Source organism: Lucilia sericata, unplaced genomic scaffold, assembly GCF_015586225.1.
Source record: "Lucilia sericata isolate MDLA Ls3-8-SP2 unplaced genomic scaffold, ASM1558622v1 Contig001789F_arrow, whole genome shotgun sequence".
Lineage (NCBI taxonomy): Eukaryota > Metazoa > Arthropoda > Insecta > Diptera > Calliphoridae > Lucilia > Lucilia sericata.
Window position 1 is genome coordinate 51,905 of NW_023995688.1, and position 21,352 is coordinate 73,256.

The 21,352-nt window shown below is 31.9% G+C and overlaps 1 protein-coding gene across 1 annotated transcript in view; it reads right to left on the reverse strand.

Moving 5' to 3' along the window:
* Positions 1-515: 515 nt before the first annotated feature.
* LOC119612661 (GATA zinc finger domain-containing protein 14-like) overlaps positions 516-21,352 on the reverse strand; it is a 34,589-nt gene continuing 13,752 nt past the window's right edge. Inside the window, exon 2 of the mRNA XM_037968491.1 lies at positions 516-951. Within this exon, the coding sequence (XP_037824419.1) occupies positions 940-951 (12 nt within the window). The 3' untranslated portion in view covers positions 516-939. The remainder of the gene's footprint in view (positions 952-21,352) is intronic.

Genomic DNA, 21,352 nt, shown 5'->3' on the forward strand with positions numbered 1-21,352 from the left:
ACAAGTTTATACTTTTAAACACACATACATAAAACAAAAAAATACACACCGAAATGACAAGTGTGTTTATTAGAAGGTGTTAATTTGAAAATTAAAATTAAAAGCAAAAAAAGCAACAAAATTGTGGGTGACGTAAGTGTTGGTAGAGAAAAACAATTTTCCGAAAGACATAAAAATTAAGAAAAATGTTTTTTTTAAACATTAATGATGACATAAAATTATGAAATTCATTGTGGGCTTGAATAAAAATAATTCTTTTAAAAAAATTTATAGATTTGAGCAAAAATGTTTCTTTGATAAGAATTATAGACCTCACATATAGACTTAGGTGCTTGAGAATGTTTTCTTGATACATTGCTATAAGCTCTTACATGTACGTTATTTGTAATCCGATGATAATTTTCATGTTTCTTAATTGATCCCTAATTTTCATTATTACGTAATTTTTCATGCAGTATGTAACAAAATTCGCCATGGTTTAATATAAAATTTTTTTATTTAAATTTCAAACCATATTGTTGTTTTGTTTTTCAATTCTTTTCTTTATTTCTCATTTTCCAGAACGCCAATGATTAATTACTTTTGAAAAAGAAAGAGTTGTTTTTTTTTGTTTGGAGAAGGGGAAATGCCAAGATAAATTCCTATTTAAATTATTATTATTCATATTGTTTTTGTGTTCTTTCTTTTTTTTTCATATTTACACACAATTCGATAATTAATCAAAATAAAAATTCTTGAAATTTCAGAACTTTTTTTAAACTCACATTCAAATATTGCTGTTCAATTGTTATTATTGATGTTGTTGTTTAAATTTTAAATTTTTTTATGATATATGAAATTAATGTAAATTTCATACTTATTTACATATAAACCGTCTATATGATAAATGTATGAAAAATGTCTGTTTGTTACCGTAAAAAATTCCATTATAAAATCTCATTAAAATCTTACCTGCAAGAAAGGAAAGGAAGAAAGAATATTATTAAAAAATGTATTAAATAACATAAAGGAACAAGTTTTTAAATAAATACAAATAAAATAAATTTTTTTGAATAAAATTACGTTTAAATGCTCAAAACAGAATTAGAACTGAACAAGAACAGAACTAGAACAGAACTGAACTAGAACTGAACTAGAACTGAACTAGAACTGAACTAGAACTGAACTAGAACTGAACTAGAACTGAACTAGAACTGAACTAGAACTGAACTAGAACTGAACTAGAACTGAACTAGAACTGAACTAGAACTGAACTAGAACTGAACTAGAACTGAACTAGAACTGAACTAGAACTGAACTTGAACTGAACTAGATCTGAACTAGAACTAGAACTGCACTAGAACTGAACTAGAACTAGAACTGAACTTGAACTGAACTAGATCTGAACTAGAACTGAACTAGAACTAGAACTGCACTAGAACTGAACTAGAACTAGAACTGCACTAGAACTGCACTAGAACTGAACTAGAACTAGAACTGAACTAGAACTAGAACTGAACTAGAACTGAACTAAAACTGAACTAGAACTGAACTAGATCTGAACTAGAACTGAACTAGAACTGAACTAGAACTGAACTAGAACTGAACTAGAACTGAACTAGAACTGAACTAGAACTAGAACTGAACTAGAACTGAACTAGAACTAAACTAGAACTAGAACTGAACTAGAACTGAACTAGAACTAAACTAGAACTGAATTAGAACTGAACTAGAACTGAACTATTACTGAACTAGAACTGAACTAGAACTGAACTAGAACTGAACTAGAACTGAACTAGAACTGAACTAGAACTGAACTAGAACTGAACTAGAACTGAACTAGAACTGAACTAGAACTGAACTAGAACTGAACTAGAACTGAACTAGAACTGAACTAGAACTGAACTAGAACTGAACTAGAACTGAACTAGAACTGAACTAGAACTGAACTAGAACTGAACTAGAAAAGTGAACTACTGAACTAGAACGGAACTAGAACTGAACTAGAACTGAACTAGAAACTGAACTAGAACTGAACTAGAGCTGAACTAGAACTGACTAGAACTGAAACTAGCAACCTGAACTAGAACTGACGAGAACTGAACTAGAACTGAACTAGAACTGAACTAGAACTGAACTAGAACTGAACTAGAACTGAAATAGAACTGAACTAGACTGAACTAGAACTGAACTAGAACTGAACTAGAATGAACTAGAACTGAACTAGAACTGAACTTAGAACTGAACTAGAACTGAACTAGACTGAACTAGAACTGAACTAGAACTGAACTAGACTGAACTAAACGGAACTAGAACTGAACTAGAACTGAACTAGAACTGAACTAGAACTGAACTAGAACTGAACTAGAACTGAACTAGAACTGAACTAGAACTGAACTAGAACTGAACTAGAACTGAACTAGAACTGAACTAGAACTGAACTAGAACTGAACTAGAACTGAACTAGCAACTGAACTAGAACTGAACAGAACTGAACTAGAACTGAACTAGAACTGAACTAGAACTGAACTAGAACTGAACTAGAACTGAACTAGAACTGAACTAGAACTGAACTAGAACTGAACTGAACTAGAACTGAACTAGAACTGAACTAGAACTGAACTAGAACTGAACTAGAACTGAACTAGAACTGAACTAGAACTGAACTAGAACTGAACTAGAACTGAACTAGAACTGAAGTAGAACTGAACTGAACTAGAACAGAACTAGAACAGAACTAGAACAGAACTAGAACTGAACGAACAGAACTAGAACAGAACTAGAACAGAACTAGAACAGAACTAGAACAAACTGAACAGAACTTGAACAGAACTAGAACAGAACTAGAACAGAACTAGAACAGAACTAGAACAGAACTAGAACAGAACTAGAACAGAACTAGAACAGAACTAGAACAGAACTAGAACAGAACTAGAACAGAACTAGAACAAAACTAGAACAGAACTAGAACAGAACTTGAACAGAACTAGAACAGCACTAGAACAGCACTAGAACAGAACTAGGACAGAACTAGAACAGAACTAGAACAGAACTAGAACAGAACTAGAACAGAACTAGAACAGAACTAGAACAGAACTAGAACAGACTAGAACAGAACTAGAACAGAACTAGAACAGAACTAGAACAGAACTAGAACAGAACTAGAACTAGAACAGAACTAGAACAGAACTAGAACAGAACAGAACTAGAACAGAACTAGAACAGAACTAGAACAGAACTAGAACAGAAACTAGAACAGAACTAGAACAGAACTAGAACAGAACTAGAACAGAACTAGAACAGAACTAGAACAGAACTAGAACAGAACTAGAACAGAACTAGAACAGAACTAGAACAGAACTAGAACAGAACTAGAACAGAACTAGAACAGAACTAGAACAGAACTAGACAGAACTAGAACAGAACTAGAACAGAACTAGAACAGAACTAGAACAGAACTAGAACAGAACTAGAACAGAACTAGAACAGAACTAGAACAGAACTAGAACAGAACTAGAACTAGAACAGAACTAGAACAGAACTAGAACAGAACTAGAACAGAACTAGAACAGACTAGAACTAGAACAGAACTAGAACAGAACTAGAACAGAACTAGAACTAGAACTAGAACAGAACTAGAACTAGAACAGAACTAGAACAGAACTAGAACAGAACTAGAACAGAACTAGAACATAACTAGAACAGAACTAGAACAGAACTAGAACAGAACTAGAACAGAACTAGAACAGAACTAGAACAGAACTAGAACAGAACTAGAACAGAACTAGAACAGAACTAGAACAGAACTAGAACAGAACTAGAGCAGAACTAGAGCAGAACTAGAACTGAACTGAACTAGAACTGAACTAGAACTGAACTAGAACTGAACTAGAACTGAACTAGAACTGATCTAGAACATTGTAGCGGACTCCAGTTTAAGTAATGATATCTGGAATCTTCTCTAGCGAAGTATTCAGTTTGATTAAATGTATTCTTAGATGTTTTACTTGTTTATCTTAAACTTTACCGGCAAAATTCATTAAAATCCCTAATATCTTTGAAAAAATTGTAAACAAATTGTACTGAAATTTATATGTAAAGTATTTTTAACCTAGACAAATACAAAATACTTTCATAAAATATTAAGAATACATATAAACAAATTTACTAATAAATACATAATTTCAAACATTAAACAAACTACAAATAGAAATCCTGAATACAAGCATTAACACGTGCCATTGATAAAAAATTATGTTTATTTTTTTCAAACATAAATGCATTTTCAAAGAAATGCATCTACATATTTTTTTTTTTTAGATTGCAAAAAGGAAAAGTAATGGGAGAAATACCATGCCAGAGCAACATGAAATGAAAATGAAACAAAATTTTAGGAATTTCATAAAAGTATCTAAGGAAACGAATATAAAACGAAACTTAAATACCCTTTAAGAAAAAATATGTTAAAGCAAATTTGCGAATTTTCAAACGCATTCACTTGTCACAAACGAAGCACTTAGCTAAATCTATCGGGAGAAGTTAATTTCTTGTTAAGCGAGTAATAACAAGTAAAAGGAAATTGTTTCTTATAGATTTCTGATTTCACTTTTCATTTAACACAGAATTTTCAATAAAAAAAATCAACAAACTAAACTCTTAGTTATTTGGAATTTAAAAATGCATCAATGGAATATTTCAATCGTTGCTGTCGTTAAAATCATCTTTTTTCTACTCCACTATAGGCTGTACTTGCTGCTCCATGATGATGCTTATAATATTTATACCACAATTTTATGCCACCACAACATGAACTCCAAACTACAAGAACAACAATATAAACAAAAGTGTAAACTATTATTTAGATAAAAATTCCAAGAGGCATTTTCTTTTTCTAGCCTTTGCCTCTTCTTTTAGCCCATAATTTTTCTAGACACATTGCCATTATAACCTCATAAAAAACATGGCGAGTAACAACAACAAAACATAAATAAATTATTTCAACAAATGTCTTTAACAAGCAGTCACTACCCTCGTATCTCTAGTCGTGTTTTATGCATTTTTCCAGTAAAAAAATATAAATAAATTTATTTAAAACGAGTGGAAAACAATAAAAGTCGATTAACAAAACATACTTAAAAACATTTGTATAAATTGTTAAAAACAATGTAAAGATTTTTCTAAAAAAAACACATACGAAAACATTTGGTCTTAATATAAAAAATAATGGCAAAAAAAGTTGGTCTTGTCCTGTTTTGAACGGTTTTAGTAACTGATTTCTGTACTGAACTAGAACAGAACTAGAACAGAACTAGAACAGAACTAGAACAGAACTAGAACAGAACTAGAACAGAACTAGAACAGAACTAGAACAGAACTAGAACTGAACTAGAACTGAACTAGAACTGAACTAGAACTGAACTAGAACTGAACTAGAACTGAACTAGAACTGAACTAGAACTGAACTAGAACTGAACTAGAACTAGAACTGAACTAGAACTGAACTAGAACTGAACTATAACTGAACTATAACTGAACTATAACTGAACTATAACTGAACTATAACTGAACTAGAACTGAACTATAACTGAACTATAACTGAACTAGAACTGAACTAGAACTGAACTAGAACTGAACTAGAACTGAACTAAAACTGAACTAGAACTGAACTAGAACTGAACTAGAACTGAACTAGAACTGAACTAGAACTGAACTAGAACAGAACTAGAACAGAACTAGAACTGAACTAGAACTGAACTAGAACTGAACTAGAACTGAACTAGAACTGAACTAGAACTGAACTAGAACTGAACTATAACTGAACTAGAACAGAACTAGAACAGAACTAGAACTGAACTAGAACTGAACTAGAACTGAACTAAAACTGAACTAGAACTGAACTAGAACTGAACTAGAACAGAACTAGAACAGAACTAGAACAGAACTAGAACAGAACTAGAACAGAACTAGAACTGAACTAGAACTGAACTAGAACTGAACTAGAACTGAACTAGAACTGAACTAGAACTGAACTAGAACTGAACTAGAACTGAACTAGAACTGAACTAGAACTAGAACTAGAACTAGAACTGAACTAGAACTGAACTATAACTGAACTATAACTGAACTAGAACTGAACTAGAACTGAACTAGAACTGAACTAGAACTGAACTAGAACTGAACTAGAACTGAACTAGAACTGAACTAGAACTGAACTAGAACTGAACTAGAACTGAACTAGAACTGAACTAAAACTGAACTAGAACTGAACTAGAACTGAACTAGAACTGAACTAGAACTGAACTAGAACTGAACTAGAACTGAACTATAACTGAACTATAACTGAACTAGAACTGAACTAGAACTGAACTAGAACTAGAACTGAACTAGAACTAGAACTGAACTAGAACTGAACTAGAACTGAACTATAACTGAACTATAACTGAACTAGAACTGAACTAGAACTGAACTAGAACTGAACTAGAACTGAACTAGAACTGAACTATAACTGAACTATAACTGAACTAGAACTGAACTAGAACTGAACTAGAACTGAACTAGAACTGAACTAGAACTGAACTAGAACTGATCTAGAACTGAACTAAAACTGAACTAGAACTGAACTAGAACTGAACTAGAACTGAACTAGAACTGAACTATAACTGAACTATAACTGAACTATAACTGAACTATAACTGAACTAGAACTGAACTAGAACTGAACTAGAACTGAACTAGAACTGAACTAGAACTGAACTAGAACTGAACTATAACTGAACTATAACTGAACTAGAACTGAACTAGAACTGAACTAGAACTGAACTAGAACTGAACTAGAACTGAACTAGAACTGAACTATAACTGAACTATAACTGAACTAGAACTGAACTAGAACTGAACTAGAACTGAACTAGAACTGAACTAAAACTGAACTAGAACTGAACTAGAACTGAACTAGAACTGAACTAGAACTGAACTATAACTGAACTATAACTGAACTATAACTGAACTAGAACTGAACTAGAACTGAACTAGAACTGAACTAGAACTGAACTAGAACTGAACTAGAACTGAACTAGAACTGAACTAGAACTGAACTAGAACTGAACTAGAACTGAACTAGAACTGAACTAGAACTGAACTAGAACTGAACTAGAACTGAACTAGAACTGAACTAGAACTGAACTAGAACTGAACTAGAACTGAACTAGAACTGAACTAGAACTGAACTAGAACTGAACTAGAACTGAACTAGAACTGAACTAGAACTGAACTAGAACTGAACTAGAACTGAACTAGAACTGAACTAGAACTGAACTAGAACTGAACTAGAACTGAACTAGAACTGAACTAGAACTGAACTAGAACTGAACTAGAACTGAACTAGAACTGAACTAGAACTGAACTAGAACAGAACTAGAACAGATCTAGAACAGAACTAGAACAGAACTAGAACAGAACTAGAGCAGAACTAGAACAGAACTAGAACAGAACTAGAACAGAACTAGAACAGAACTAGAACAGAACTAGAACAGAACTAGAACAGAACTAGAACAGAACTAGAACTGAACTAGAACTGAACTAGAACAGAACTAGAACAGAACTAGAACAGAACTAGAACAGAACTAGAACAGAACTAGAACAGAACTAGAACAGAACTAGAACAGAACTAGAACAGAACTAGAACAGAACTAGAACAGAACTAGAACAGAACTAGAACAGAACTAGAACAGAACTAGAACAGAACTAGAACTGAACTAGAACTGAACTAGAACAGAACTAGAACAGAACTAGAACTGAACTAGAACTGAACTAGAACTGAACTAGAACTGAACTAGAACTGAACAAGAACTGAACTAGAACTGAACTAGAACTGAACTAGAACTGAACTAGAACTGAACTAGAACTGAACTAGAACTGAACTAGAACTGAACTAGAACTGAAGTAGAACTGAACTACAACTGAACTACAACTGAACTACAACTGAACTACAACTGAACTACAACTGAACTACAACTGAACTACAACTGAACTACAACTGAACTAGAACTGAAGTAGAACTGAAGTAGAACTGAACTAGAACTGAACTAGAACTGAACTAGAACTGAACTAGAACAGAACTAGAACAGAACTAGAACAGAACTAGAACAGAACTAGAACAGAACTAGAACAGAACTAGAACAGAACTAGAACAGAACTAGAACAGAACTAGAACAGAACTAGAACAGAACTAGAACAGAACTAGAACAGAACTAGAACAGAACTAGAACAGAACTAGAACTGAACTAGAACTGAACTAGAACTGAACTAGAACTGAACTAGAACTGAACTAGAACTGAACTAGAACTGAACTAGAACTGAACTAGAACTGAACTAGAACTGAACTAGAACTGAACTAGAACTGAACTAGAACTGAACTAGAACTGAACTAGAACAGAACTAGAACAGATCTAGAACAGAACTAGAACAGAACTAGAACAGAACTAGAGCAGAACTAGAACAGAACTAGAACAGAACTAGAACAGAACTAGAACAGAGCTAGAACAGAACTAGAACAGAACTAGAACAGAACTAGAACAGAACTAGAACTGAACTAGAACTGAACTAGAACAGAACTAGAACAGAACTAGAACAGAACTAGAACAGAACTAGAACAGAACTAGAACAGAACTAGAACAGAACTAGAACAGAACTAGAACAGAACTAGAACAGAACTAGAACAGAACTAGAACAGAACTAGAACAGAACTAGAACAGAACTAGAACAGAACTAGAACAGAACTAGAACTGAACTAGAACTGAACTAGAACAGAACTAGAACAGAACTAGAACTGAACTAGAACTGAACTAGAACTGAACTAGAACTGAACTAGAACTGAACAAGAACTGAACAAGAACTGAACTAGAACTGAACTAGAACTGAACTAGAACTGAACTAGAACTGAACTAGAACTGAACTAGAACTGAAGTAGAACTGAACTACAACTGAACTACAACTGAACTACAACTGAACTACAACTGAACTACAACTGAACTACAACTGAACTACAACTGAACTAGAACTGAACTAGAACTGAAGTAGAACTGAACTAGAACTGAACTAGAACTGAACTAGAACTGAACTAGAACTGAACTAGAACTGAACTAGAACTGAACTAGAACTGAACTAGAACTGAACTAGAACTGAACTAGAACTGAACTAGAACTGAACTAGAACTGAACTAGAACTGAACTAGAACTGAACTAGAACTGAACTAGAACTGAACTAGAACTGAACTAGAACTGAACTAGAACTGAACTAGAACTGAACTAGAACTGAACTAGAACTGAACTAGAACTGAACTAGAACTGAACTAGAACTGAACTAGAACTGAACTAGAACTGAACTAGAACTGAACTAGAACTGAACTAGAACTGAACTAGAACTGAACTAGAACTGAACTAGAACTGAACTAGAACTGAACTAGAACTGAACTAGAACTGAACTAGAACTGAACTAGAACTGAACTAGAACTGAACTAGAACTGAACTAGAACTGAACTAGAACTGAACTAGAACTGAACTAGAACTGAACTAGAACTGAACTAGAACTGAACTAGAACTGAACTAGAACTGAACTAGAACTGAACTAGAACAGAACTAGAACAGAACTAGAACAGAACTAGAACAGAACTAGAACAGAACTAGAGCAGAACTAGAACAGAACTAGAACAGAACTAGAACAGAACTAGAACAGAACTAGAACAGAACTAGAACAGAACTAGAACAGAACTAGAACAGAACTAGAACAGAACTAGAACAGACTAGACTGAACTAGAACTAGAACTAGAACTGAACTAGAACAGAACTAGAACAGAACTAGAACAGAACTAGAACAGAACTAGAACAGAACTAGAACAGAACTAGAACAGAACTAGAACAGAACTAGAACAGAACTAGAACAGAACTAGAACAGAACTAGAACAGAACTAGAACAGAACTAGAACAGAACTAGAACAGAACTAGAACAGAACTAGAACAGAACTAGAACAGAACTAGAACAGAACTAGAACAGAACTAGAACAACTAGAACAGAACTAGAACAGAACTAGAACAGAACTAGAACAAAACTAGAACAGAACTAGAACAGAACTAGAACAGAACTAGAACAGAATTAGAACAGAACTAGAACAGAACTAGAACAGAACTAGAACAGAACTAGAACAGAACTAGAACAGAACTAGAACAGAACTAGAACAGAACTATAACAGAACTAGAACAGAACTAGAACAGAACTAGAACAGAACTAGAACAGAACTAGAACAGAACTAGAACAGAACTAGAACAGAACTAGAACAGAACTAGAACAGAACTAGAACAGAACTAGAACAGAACTAGAACAGAACTAGAACAGAACTAGAACAGAACTAGAACAGAACTAGAACAGTACTAGAACAGAACTAGAACAGAACTAGAACAGAACTAGAACTGAACAAGACCTGAACTAGAATTGAACTAGAACTGAACCAGAACTGAACTTGAATTGAATCAGTATCTCTGTGAAATTTGTCTTTATTATTTATAATAATTGCAAAAATTTCCCCAAAAAGGAATTACATTTAAACACTATTAAACATTTATTTAATTAAAAATATAAATCTGATTACACACACATGCAATTACATATTACATTTGTTGTTTGCATTTATTTCAAAATAAATAAATTATAATTGAATAAGTAATTAGCAAATACTTAAATAAATTGTGTGTGCTGTTAGAAATAATTAAATAATTTATAAGCTACGACTTTGCTATTAATATGCATATGGCGTAATGTTAACATATTTCGAAATCTAAAGTAAAGAATGTGGAGTTATTAAAGTGACTTTAGTTGGACTTGGCTAACAATAAACATAAATGAAACAACTCAATTAGAAAAATATGTTTGTTTTTTTTTTTTTGTGTGAGATGTTGTTGAAAATTTATGACCCCTAAGGCTGCTGTTAATGATCTTAAAGTTGTAAGGTTCATTAAACAATCATTATATTAGACTTTGGTTGGCATCTGAAGCGATAAAAATGAATGATTTTTTTTTTTTTTTTTGTATTGAATAACAAAAAGTGGGGATCCTAAACATATAATTATTGACACAATACATTGTAAACCTAACCCTTTTGGGGAGAAAACACACAACAGAGCAATAGCTAATAATTCCCCACAGAATAATTTCACAGTTAAACAACAACAACAATGGTAATAAAGGCGTGAAAAACCAATTACATAATACATTGAATAGTAAGGGGAGTTGGTAGCCATAAGCTGTAGAAGAGATTAAAAAAGTTAACGGAAGCTTAAACAAACGTTCAGCTGACAAATCAATAGAACTAATCATGGGTAACGCTTGATTACTTTACACAGACTTTGGTAACACTATCTGGGGTGATTAAATATATATATATTTTTTTAATTTTTAGACTGTTCATTGTTCATAACAACAAAAACATATCATTGTTAATTAAAAACAATTTAGAGAACATAAATTGCGTAAAAATATTATTAAGACATTAAGAAGAAAAATAAAAAGCTCAAAAGCTCATATACATGCACTCAAAATAGGTCATCTTCATTACTTTCCTGCTACTCAAATAAATTTTTGAAAAAAAAAACTAAAATTATTGTAAATTGTGAAATAGTTTTTTTTTTTTTTGTTATTTTTGGAACAAAAAAATATAATTTGTTTTTATGGCACAAAAACTTAGTTATAAAGTGTTTAAATGTGCTTCCGTTAATGTCGGAAAATTTTTTGTAAACTAAAAAAAAAACTGAAAATGATTAAAAGAGCTGCTGCAGTGGCAGCAGTGCCAATGCATTCAATTTACTTTACTTAGGCAATAGTTATTTTTTATTGAGCTCATAAAAATAAAAAAAACTTTCTTTCATTTTTTCCATTTTTTTTATTGATTTTCCGCTTTTCATAACAATAAAAAAATAAGAGTAAACAAAAAATTAATTTAATTTTCTTTTAAAGAAAAAAAAAAAAAACAAAAACGTTAACAAATTATTTTAACACCCTCCCAGCACGAGACAAATTTGTGAACAAAAAAAAACTCTTTACTCTATACCCTCCCCATGAAACAATTTGCTTTTTTTCAAAACTTTAATATTTTAAAAGCTTTTTAAAACAACAACAACAACACAAAATTAATGTTAAACATCAGCAACAATTTGTAATTCATTTAAGATGCCATAATCATAAGTCAAGACTCCTTTCTACTAGTTGCAACTACAACAAAAAAAGAAAAATATTGTTTACAACAACCATTTAGCCATCCTGTAGATCAATGACTTAATTGTTATAATTGCTCAGTGATATTGATCATTAAGAGGGAACTAAGAAAGGCGAGAGATCCATAACATGGCGCCACTAGACATGTTTGCTACAAACTATATAAAAGCAACAACAACAAAAAGCATTACAATTTGCTGTTTTTTTTCACTCTTTAGGATCAGTGTCTTCTATTGTTGCAACAACAACTAAAACAATATTAAAGATTGCACAGCACTAAAGCTATACTTACAACCTTTTTCTATGTTGCTACAACAAGGAGCTGTTGTCACAACAAAACCAATGCTTCTCGGTTCATGGCAAGATCTATAGTCATTATTAAACTTTATACGGGTTTAGTGGAAAAAAAATAGATTTGTTGCACAGTGGAAGAGATCTACCAACTCCTTTTTTTAACTAAGAGTTTAATTAATTCAGAGCAACTTTTCCAGCTAAAAATTGCTGAAGATATGAGCAACTTTTCTAGTAAAAAGTTGTTCCGACTATAAGAAACTTTTCTGTTAAAAAGTTGTTCAGACTCTGAGCAACTTTTGTAGTAAAAAGTTTTTCTGACTTTTGAGCAACATTTCTAGTAAAAAGTTGTTCTGACTCTGAGCAACTTTTCTAGTAAAAAGTTGTTTAGACTCTGAGCAACTTTTCTAGTAAAAAATTGTTCAGACTTTGAGCAAGTTTTCTAGTAAAAAGATGTTCTGACCTTGAGCAGTTTTTCTAGTAAAAAGTTGTTTCGACTATAAGAAACTTTTCTGTTAAAAAGTTGTTCAGACTCTGAGCAACTTTTGTAGTAAAAAGTTTTTCTGACTTTTGAGCAACATTTCTAGTAAAAATTTGTTCTGACTCTGAGTAACTTTTCTAGTAAAAAGTTGTTTAGACTCTGAGCAACTTTTCTAGTAAAAAATTGTTCAGACTTTGAGCAAGTTTTCTAGTAAAAAGATGTTCTGACCTTGAGCAGTTTTTCTAGTAAAAAGTTGTTTAGACTCGGAGCAACTTTTGTAGTAAAAAGATGTTCATACATTTGAGCAACTTTTCTAGTAAAAAGTTGTTCTGACTCTGAGCAACTTTTTTAGTAAAAAGTTATTCTGACTCTGAGCAACTTTTCTAGTAAAAAGTTGTTTAGACTCTGAGCAACTATTCTAGTAAAAAGTTGTTTAGACTCTGAGCAAATTTTCTGGTAAAATGTTGTTCAGACTTTGAGCAACTTTTCTAGTAAAAAGTTGTTCAGACTCTGAGCAACTATTCTAGTAAAACGTTGTTGAGACTCTGAGCAACTTTTGAAGTAACAAATTGTTCTGACTTTGCGTAACTTTTATAGTAAAAAGTTGTTCTGACTCTGAGAAACTTTTCTAGTAAAAAGTTGTTTAGACTCTGAACAACTTTTCCAGCAAAAAGTTGTTCTGACCCTGAGCAGTTTTTCTAGTAAAAAGCTGTTCAGACTTTGAGCAAGTTTTCTAGTAAAAAGTTGTTCAGACTCTGAGTAACTATTCTACTGAAAAGTTGTTGATACTCTGGCCAAATTTTCTGGTAAAATGTTGTTCAGACCTTGAGCAAATTTTCTAGTAAAAGGTGTTCAGACTCTGAGCATCTTTTCTGGTAAAAAGTTTTTTGGAGTCTGAGCAACTTTTCTAGTAAAAAGTTGTTCAGACTCTGATTATAGTAAAAGTTGTTCAGACTCTGAGCAACTTTTCTAGTAAAAGGTCGTTCAGACTCTTAGCAACTTTTCTAGATAGAAGTTGTTCTGACTCTGAGCAACTTTTCTAGTAAAAAGTTTTTTAAAATTTGAGCAACTTTTCTAGATTGAAGTTGTTCAGACTCTGAGCAACTTTTCTAGTAAAAGGTCGTTCAGACTCTTAGCAACTTTTCTAGATAGAATTTGTTCTGACTCTGAGCAACTTTTCTAGATAGAAGTTGTTTTGACTCTGAGCAACTTTTCTAGTAAAAAGTTGTATAGAATTTGAGCAACTTTTCTAGATTGAAGTTGTTCTGACTCTGAGCTACTTTTCTAGTAAAAAGTTGTTAAGAATCTAAGCAACTTTTCTAGTTAAAAGTTGTTCAGACTCAGAGCAACTTTTCTAGTAAAAAGTTGTTGAGACTTTGAGCAAATTTTCTGGTAAAACGTTATTCCGACTCTGAACAAGCTTTCTAGTAAAAAGTTGTTCAGACTCTGAGCAACTTTTCTAGTAAAAAGTTCTTCAGACTCTGAGCAAGTTTTCTAGTAAAAAGTTGTTCAAAGTCTGAGCAAGTTTTCTTGTTAAAAGTTGTTTAAAGTCTGAGCAACTTTTCTGGTAAAGTTTCTGTAGTCCACTGTGCATTTATTTCTTGCGTATTGTTGTTGTTGTTGTTATCTGATGTCATTGTTCTTGTAGTTGTTTTTGTTGTTATTAAAATATACTACATAATGTTTAGATCCCTTCCTATTTATATTATTATATTTTTTTTTCTTAAACTCACATTAATGTATGGCGCCACAAAAGGAAACTAGTTGCAATTGTTTGTTGTTATTTATAGTTGAACATGCAATCATCGCAACTGAATTTTTTAAAGTTTAGCTTTGATCAAGCAAAAGTCAATCAATTTTTATTGTTACATGGCAAAAGATGATGTTTAGAGATATAAAAGTGATATACTATCAGTGATTCTAATATTTATTATAATCAAAAAAAAAGAATAAGAACATTTCTAGAAAAAAAGTGCAAAACATGAATTCTTGAAAACATAGTAGGAATAACCTCCCAAAGAAGGAGAATGAGAATAAGTGAAACCAGATTCTGTTCAAAACTGGTTTTGATAGGATAAAATCATATATTTTAAGCAATAAAAAACCGGATAATTACATGTTATTTATGCTTATTTTACCACATACCTTTTGCATTACTAAGGAATAGTTTAGTGTATAGTAGTTTTGGAAGCGTTGTATAATAAGTAGTGGTTGTGATCTTAAAACTGACATATTTTAAAGCGATTTAAACTTATTTCGTAAGAAGTCTTATGAACTTGTTTTTTTTTTTCTTTAATTAAAATTTTCAATGTTAATGAGAACAAATATCATCTAATTAAAAGATAATTTTAACAAAATAAACTAACTTGAGATTATTTTCTTAATAATTTATTTTATAACATGAAAACTTTGAAATAATATTACGTTTTCCCAGAATTTTCCCTCAACTTTGAGACAAATAGCAAGCACCAACTGTCTTTACATAGATACATATACATACAAAAACCTTAAATATGCCAAATCCTATCTTAAGAAAATAAGTTGCTTTCAAAGCTTTTCCCATTAGTAGTTAGTTTGCCTTATATAAATGGCATCAAATTAAACATTGATTTGTTAAATTTCTTTAGACAACTAGACAAAGCACAGACTAAACTGACTGACTGACGGACGAATGAATGAACGAACGAACAGAATAACTAAACGTCTAAATGACTAACAATTAACTAATACGGGTACAACATGTTGTTAACATATGCATATTATTTCATTCCTTTTGATATGTCAGTCACTCCATTCATTCATTTACTTATTTTATGTGTATTTTCAGTTGAATCTCTTTCTGAATCTGTTGTACGAGTTTTAAATGAAAGATGCAGATGCCGCCGACACCGCCACCGACTGCTTGTTTGTATGTAAGTAAAATCTGACAGTAACTCATCAACTTGTCTGTGATTTTAAAAGGGGCCAACAACAGCAACACAAATTATACAGTTATTAAATAAATGCTAAATATTTTGTTGGATTAAAGCTAAAGCAAATATTTCAAATGTGTTGCTTAGTTGTGAAAAATTTGTATTTCACCTCCTTTAATAATTTAGGTGTTTTTTTGATGGGGCGGATATATGATATTTTCCCAAAAAAAATCCAGGAAAAATTTCTTTAGACTCTGAGAAACTTTTCTAGAAAAAAGTACTGCGGACTCTGAGCAACATTTTCAGTAAAAAGTTCTTCGGACTCTGAGCAACATTTGAAGTAAAATGTTCTTCGGACTCTGGGCAACTTTTCTAGTAAAAATTGTTTAGAGTCTAAGAAACTTTCCTACAAGAAGTTCTTCACACTCTGAGCAATTGTTCTAGTAAAAAGTTGTTCAGACTCGGAGCAACTTTTCTAGTAAAACGTTGTTCATACTCTGAGCAACTTTTCTGGTAAAAAGTTGTTCAGACTCTGAGCAGCTTTTCTACTAAAAAGTTGTTCAGACTTTGATCAACTTTTCTAATAAAAAGTTGTTTGGACTCTGAGCAGCTTTTCTAATAAAAAGTTGTTCAGACTCTGAGCAACTTTTGTAGTAAAAAGTTGTTCAGACTATGAGCAACTTTTATAGTTCTGTTCAATTAAAAAGTCGTTCAGACTCGGAGAAACTTTTCTAGTAAAAAGTTATTCAGACTCTGAGCAACTTTTCTAGTAAAAAGTTGTTCAGACTCTAAGCAACTTTTATAGTAAAAAGTTGTTCAGACTCGGAGCAACTTTTCTAGTAAAAAGTTGTTTAGACTCTGAGCAACTTTTCTAGTAAAAAGTTGTTCAGACTTTGAGCAACTTTTCTATTAAAAAGTTGTTCAGACTCTGAGCAATTTTTCTATCAAAAAGTTGTTCAGACTTTGAGCCACTTTTCTAGTAAAAAGTTGTTCAGATTCTAAGCAACTTTTGTAGTAAAAAGTTATTCAGACTCTGAGAAACTTTTCTATTAAAAAGTTGTTCAGACTCTGAGCAATTTTTCTATCAAAAAGTTGTTCAGACTTTGAGCCACTTTTCTAGTAAAAAGTTGTTCAGACTCTGAGCAACTTTTCTAGTAAAAAGGTATTCAGACTCTGAGCAACTTTTCTGGTAAAAAGTTGTTCAGACTCTGAGCAACTTTTTTAGTTCTGTTCTATTAAAAAATTTGTTCAGACTCGGGGCAACTCTTCTATAAAAAAGTTGTTCAGACTCGGAGAAACTTTTCTAGTAAAAAGTTATTCAGACTCTGAGCAACTTTTCTAGTAAAAGGTTGTTCAGACTCTGAGCAACTTTTCTAGTAAAAAGTTGTTCATACTATGAGCAACTTTTCTGGTAAAAAATTGTTCAGACTCTAAGCAGCTTTTTTACTAAAAAGTTGTTCAGACTTTGATCAACTTTTTTAATAAAAAGTTGTTTGGACTCTGAGCAGCTTTTCTAATAAGAAGTTGTTCAGACTCTGAGCAACTTTTCTAGTAAAAAGTTGTTCAGACTATGAGCAACTTTTATATTAAAAAGTTGTTTAGACTGCGAACAACTTTTCTAGTAAAAAGTTGTTTCGGATTTTCTAGTAAAAAGTTGTTCGGACCCTGAGCAACTTTTATAGTACAAAGTTGTTCAGACCCTGAGCAACGTTTCTAGTAAAAAGTTGTTTAGACTTTGAGCAACAGTTAAATACTGCTCAGAATCTGAGCAACTTTTCTAGTAAAAAGTTTTTCATATTCCAAGCAACTTTTCCAGTGAAAAGTTGTTCCGACTCTGCACAACTTCTTAGACAAACAGTTGTTCAGACTCTAAGTAATTTTCTAGTAAACATTTGTTCTGAGCAACTTTTTCTGGTAAAAAGTTTGGTCACTTTGTTAGTTAAAGGTGGTCACTGATATTGAAATATTTTGCGAAATACCCATATAAATAGTTGAGGGCAATAAAATAGCATAAACGTTAATAAAATTCAAGGATTTTAAAAATTTATCTTTCGCTAAAATTAAATAATGCTAATGCTAAAAACGTCATTGCAGTTTCGCTTAAAGTTTAAATAATATTTTCTACTTAAAAATTATTAAAAAATGATGTAGTTTGTGTTGTAAATGAGGCACTTTAGAGCGAACAAAACGAGCGGGTTGTAACACAAAACAAATAAACAAACTTGAAATAAATTTGCGTGTAACATTCGACGGTAAAGACGATGATGACGATGTTTTGTCTGATGGTAATGTTAATAGTTTATTTGCTAAAGTATTTCTTGGACTCGTCCCCCTCCTTCGACAAACAGCTAGCTCTGGGTGTTTGAAAAATTTCATTTGTTTCATGGGTACTTGAATTGAGAGTAAACTTTGTCGAATGGTTAGCTAACTTTTAGTTTTTGTTTATTTGATTTTGCTTTTTATGTTGTTGTTGTTGAAACCAACAAACCGAAAATGAAACTTTTTTTTTAATACATTTGGCTAAAACTTTTATTTGTAAATGAAAATAAAAAAAAAAATAATAATATTAAAGGCTAAAAACAAGCAGCAGCAACAGCTACAATCTCAGCAGATATGTATGTACTAAGCAATTCGTACAATAATTTACAAGTTTACAAGTGGTAGAGCAAATATATGTATGTATATGTGGTTGTATATACACTTTGGCCTCTTGCTGTTTTCTCAACACCATCACCGTCATCATCAACATCCAGTCAGTCAGTCAGTCGTTAGTTGTAGCATCTCCATCTCCTTTATTTCACCCAAAAATACACTACTTTGTTGACCCCGAAACAAATTAGTTGTTGTTTGGTTGCTGTTGCTGCTGCTGCTATTACTGCTTAATATTGTTGAGGTTAATTTAGATTAAAATTTGATTTAATTAAATTCAACAAAATGTTTACAACCAAAGTATTGCTGCTCTGTGTGTACTTAAACCGGATGGTTTGCATGTTGTAAGTATTAAAATGTATCCCATACTCTAACAGAAATAAATGAACATTTAAAGAACTTTGGTCAATGCTTTACAACTGACCATGTACTCGCATTTACTTGCAGCGGCACAACACAGTTCAGTACATTTGAGCTGAATTCAGACCATAATAATAATGGTTCAGTAAATTAGTTGGCTTTTAATTTTCAATTGCGGGTACCAACCCATTAAAATCTATGTTATTTTGGTTAACTATTTGACTATTTGTTGTTAAAATTCTGTTAAACATTAACGCATGATCAACAAGCAGGGCTTGACAAGTTTTTGGTCTTGCATTTTCAAGTTTTACATAATGGTCATGGACATAATAAAAAGTTGTTCAGATTCTGAGAAACTTTTCTAGCAAAAAGTTGTTCAGACTCGGAGAAACATTTCTAGTAAAAAGTTGTTGAGACTCTGAGCAACTTTTATAGTAAAAAGTTGTTTAGACTCGGAACAACTTTTCTAGTAAATAGAAGTTTAGACTCTGAGTAACTTTTCTAGTAAAAAATTGTTCAGACTCCAAGCAACTTTTCTAGTAAAGAGTTGTTCAGCAACTTTTCTGGTAATAAGTTGTTCAGACTCGGAGCAACTTTTCTAGTAAAAAGTTGTTCAGACTCCAAGCAACTTTTCTACTAAAGAGTTGTTCAGACACTGAGATACTTTTCTAGTAAAAAGTTTTTCAGACTCTTAGCTACTTTTCTGGTAAAAAGTTGTTCAGACTTCGAGCAACTTTTCTAGTAAAAAGTTATTCAGACTCTGAGCCACTTTTCTAGTAAAAGGTTGTTCAGACTCTGAGCAACATTTATAGTAAAAAGTTGTTCAGATTCTGATCAACTTTTCTAGTAAAACCTTGTTCAGACTTTGAGCAACTTTTCTAGTAAATAGTTGTTCAGACTCTGAGCAACTTTTCTAGTAACAAGTTCTTCAGACTCTGAGCAAGTTTTCTAGTAAAAGTTGTTTAGACTCGGAGTACCTTTTCTAGTAAAAACTCTGAGCAACGTTTCTATAAAAAAGTTGTTCGGACCCTGAGCAACTTTTCTAGTAAAAAGTTGTTCAGACTCTGAGCAATTTTTCTAGTAAAAAGTTGTTCAGACTTTGAGCAACTTTTCTAGTAAATAGTTGTTTAGGCTCTGAGCAACTTTTCTATTAAAAAGTTTTTCTGACTCTGAGCAACTTTTCTAGTAAAAATTTATTCAGACTCTGAGCAACTTTTCTAGTAGAAAGTAGTTCAGACTCTGAACAACTTTTCTAGTAAAAAGTTGTTCAGACTCGGAGTAAAAAGTTGTTCAGATTTTGAGCAACATTTCTAGCAAAATGTTGTTCAGACTCTGAGCAACTTTTCTAGTAAAACCTTGTTCAGACTTTGAGCAACTTTTCTAATAAAAAGTTATTCAGACTCTGAACAACTGTTCTAGTAAAAAGTTGTTCAGACTCTAAGCAACTTTTCTAGTAAAAAGTTGTTCAGATTCTGAGCAACTTTTCTAGTAAAAAGTTATTCAGATTCTGAGCAACTTTTCTAGTAAAAAGTTATTCAGACTCAGAGAAGCTTTTCTAGTAAAAAGTTGTTCAGACTCTGATCAACTTTTCTAGTAAAAAGTTGTTCAGACTCTGAGCAACTTTTCTAGTAAAAAGTTGTTCAGACTCCGAGCAACTTTTTTAGTAGAAAGTTGTTCAGACTCGGAGCAACTTTTCTAGTAAAAAGTTGCTATGACCTTGAGCAACTTTTCTAGTAAAAAATTGTTCCGACTCTGAGCAACTTTTCTAGTAAAGAGTTGTTCAGACTCTGAACAACTTTTCTAGTAAAAAGTTGTTCAGTTGTAGTTTTTCTTTATTAACCCAGAAACTTTTAAATCCCTATATACATATTTCTGATTTGTTTGCCTTAGTACCACATAATTAAAAATTTTATTAGATTTATTTTTTTTTTGCAAAATAATTGCCAATGAAAAATCTCACGCTGTTTGTTATAATATGCATTGCAAATCTAGAATTCTAATCTAATGCTTAGTCATCACGTATGTCTACTTTTAAATGAAAACAAACATTCCTAACAGATTTGTTGTGTTCTTAGTTGATTTACTGCCCCCAGTCTAATAATATGCTGAAAAAGCATTTATAAATGCGATAGTGCTGCTCTGGCTACCGTTTAAAAAAATATTTGAAATGCAAATTGGAAAAAAAAGAAAAAAATTGAGAAATTATTTTTCTTAGGTGAAAGGGGAAGAATGCGTAGTAGAGGAGATGGTGGAAAATGGAAAATTGATTGGGCCGATAAATCAAAGAAAAATATATTGCATTGAGTTGAAAATTCGATTTATTTTGCGAACATGTTTACGTTCTTTAAAAAAAGGACTTACAGGAAAAGCTTTTTAATTAAAAGAACATTTTGAGTACAAAAAATTTTTGTTTTTCTAAA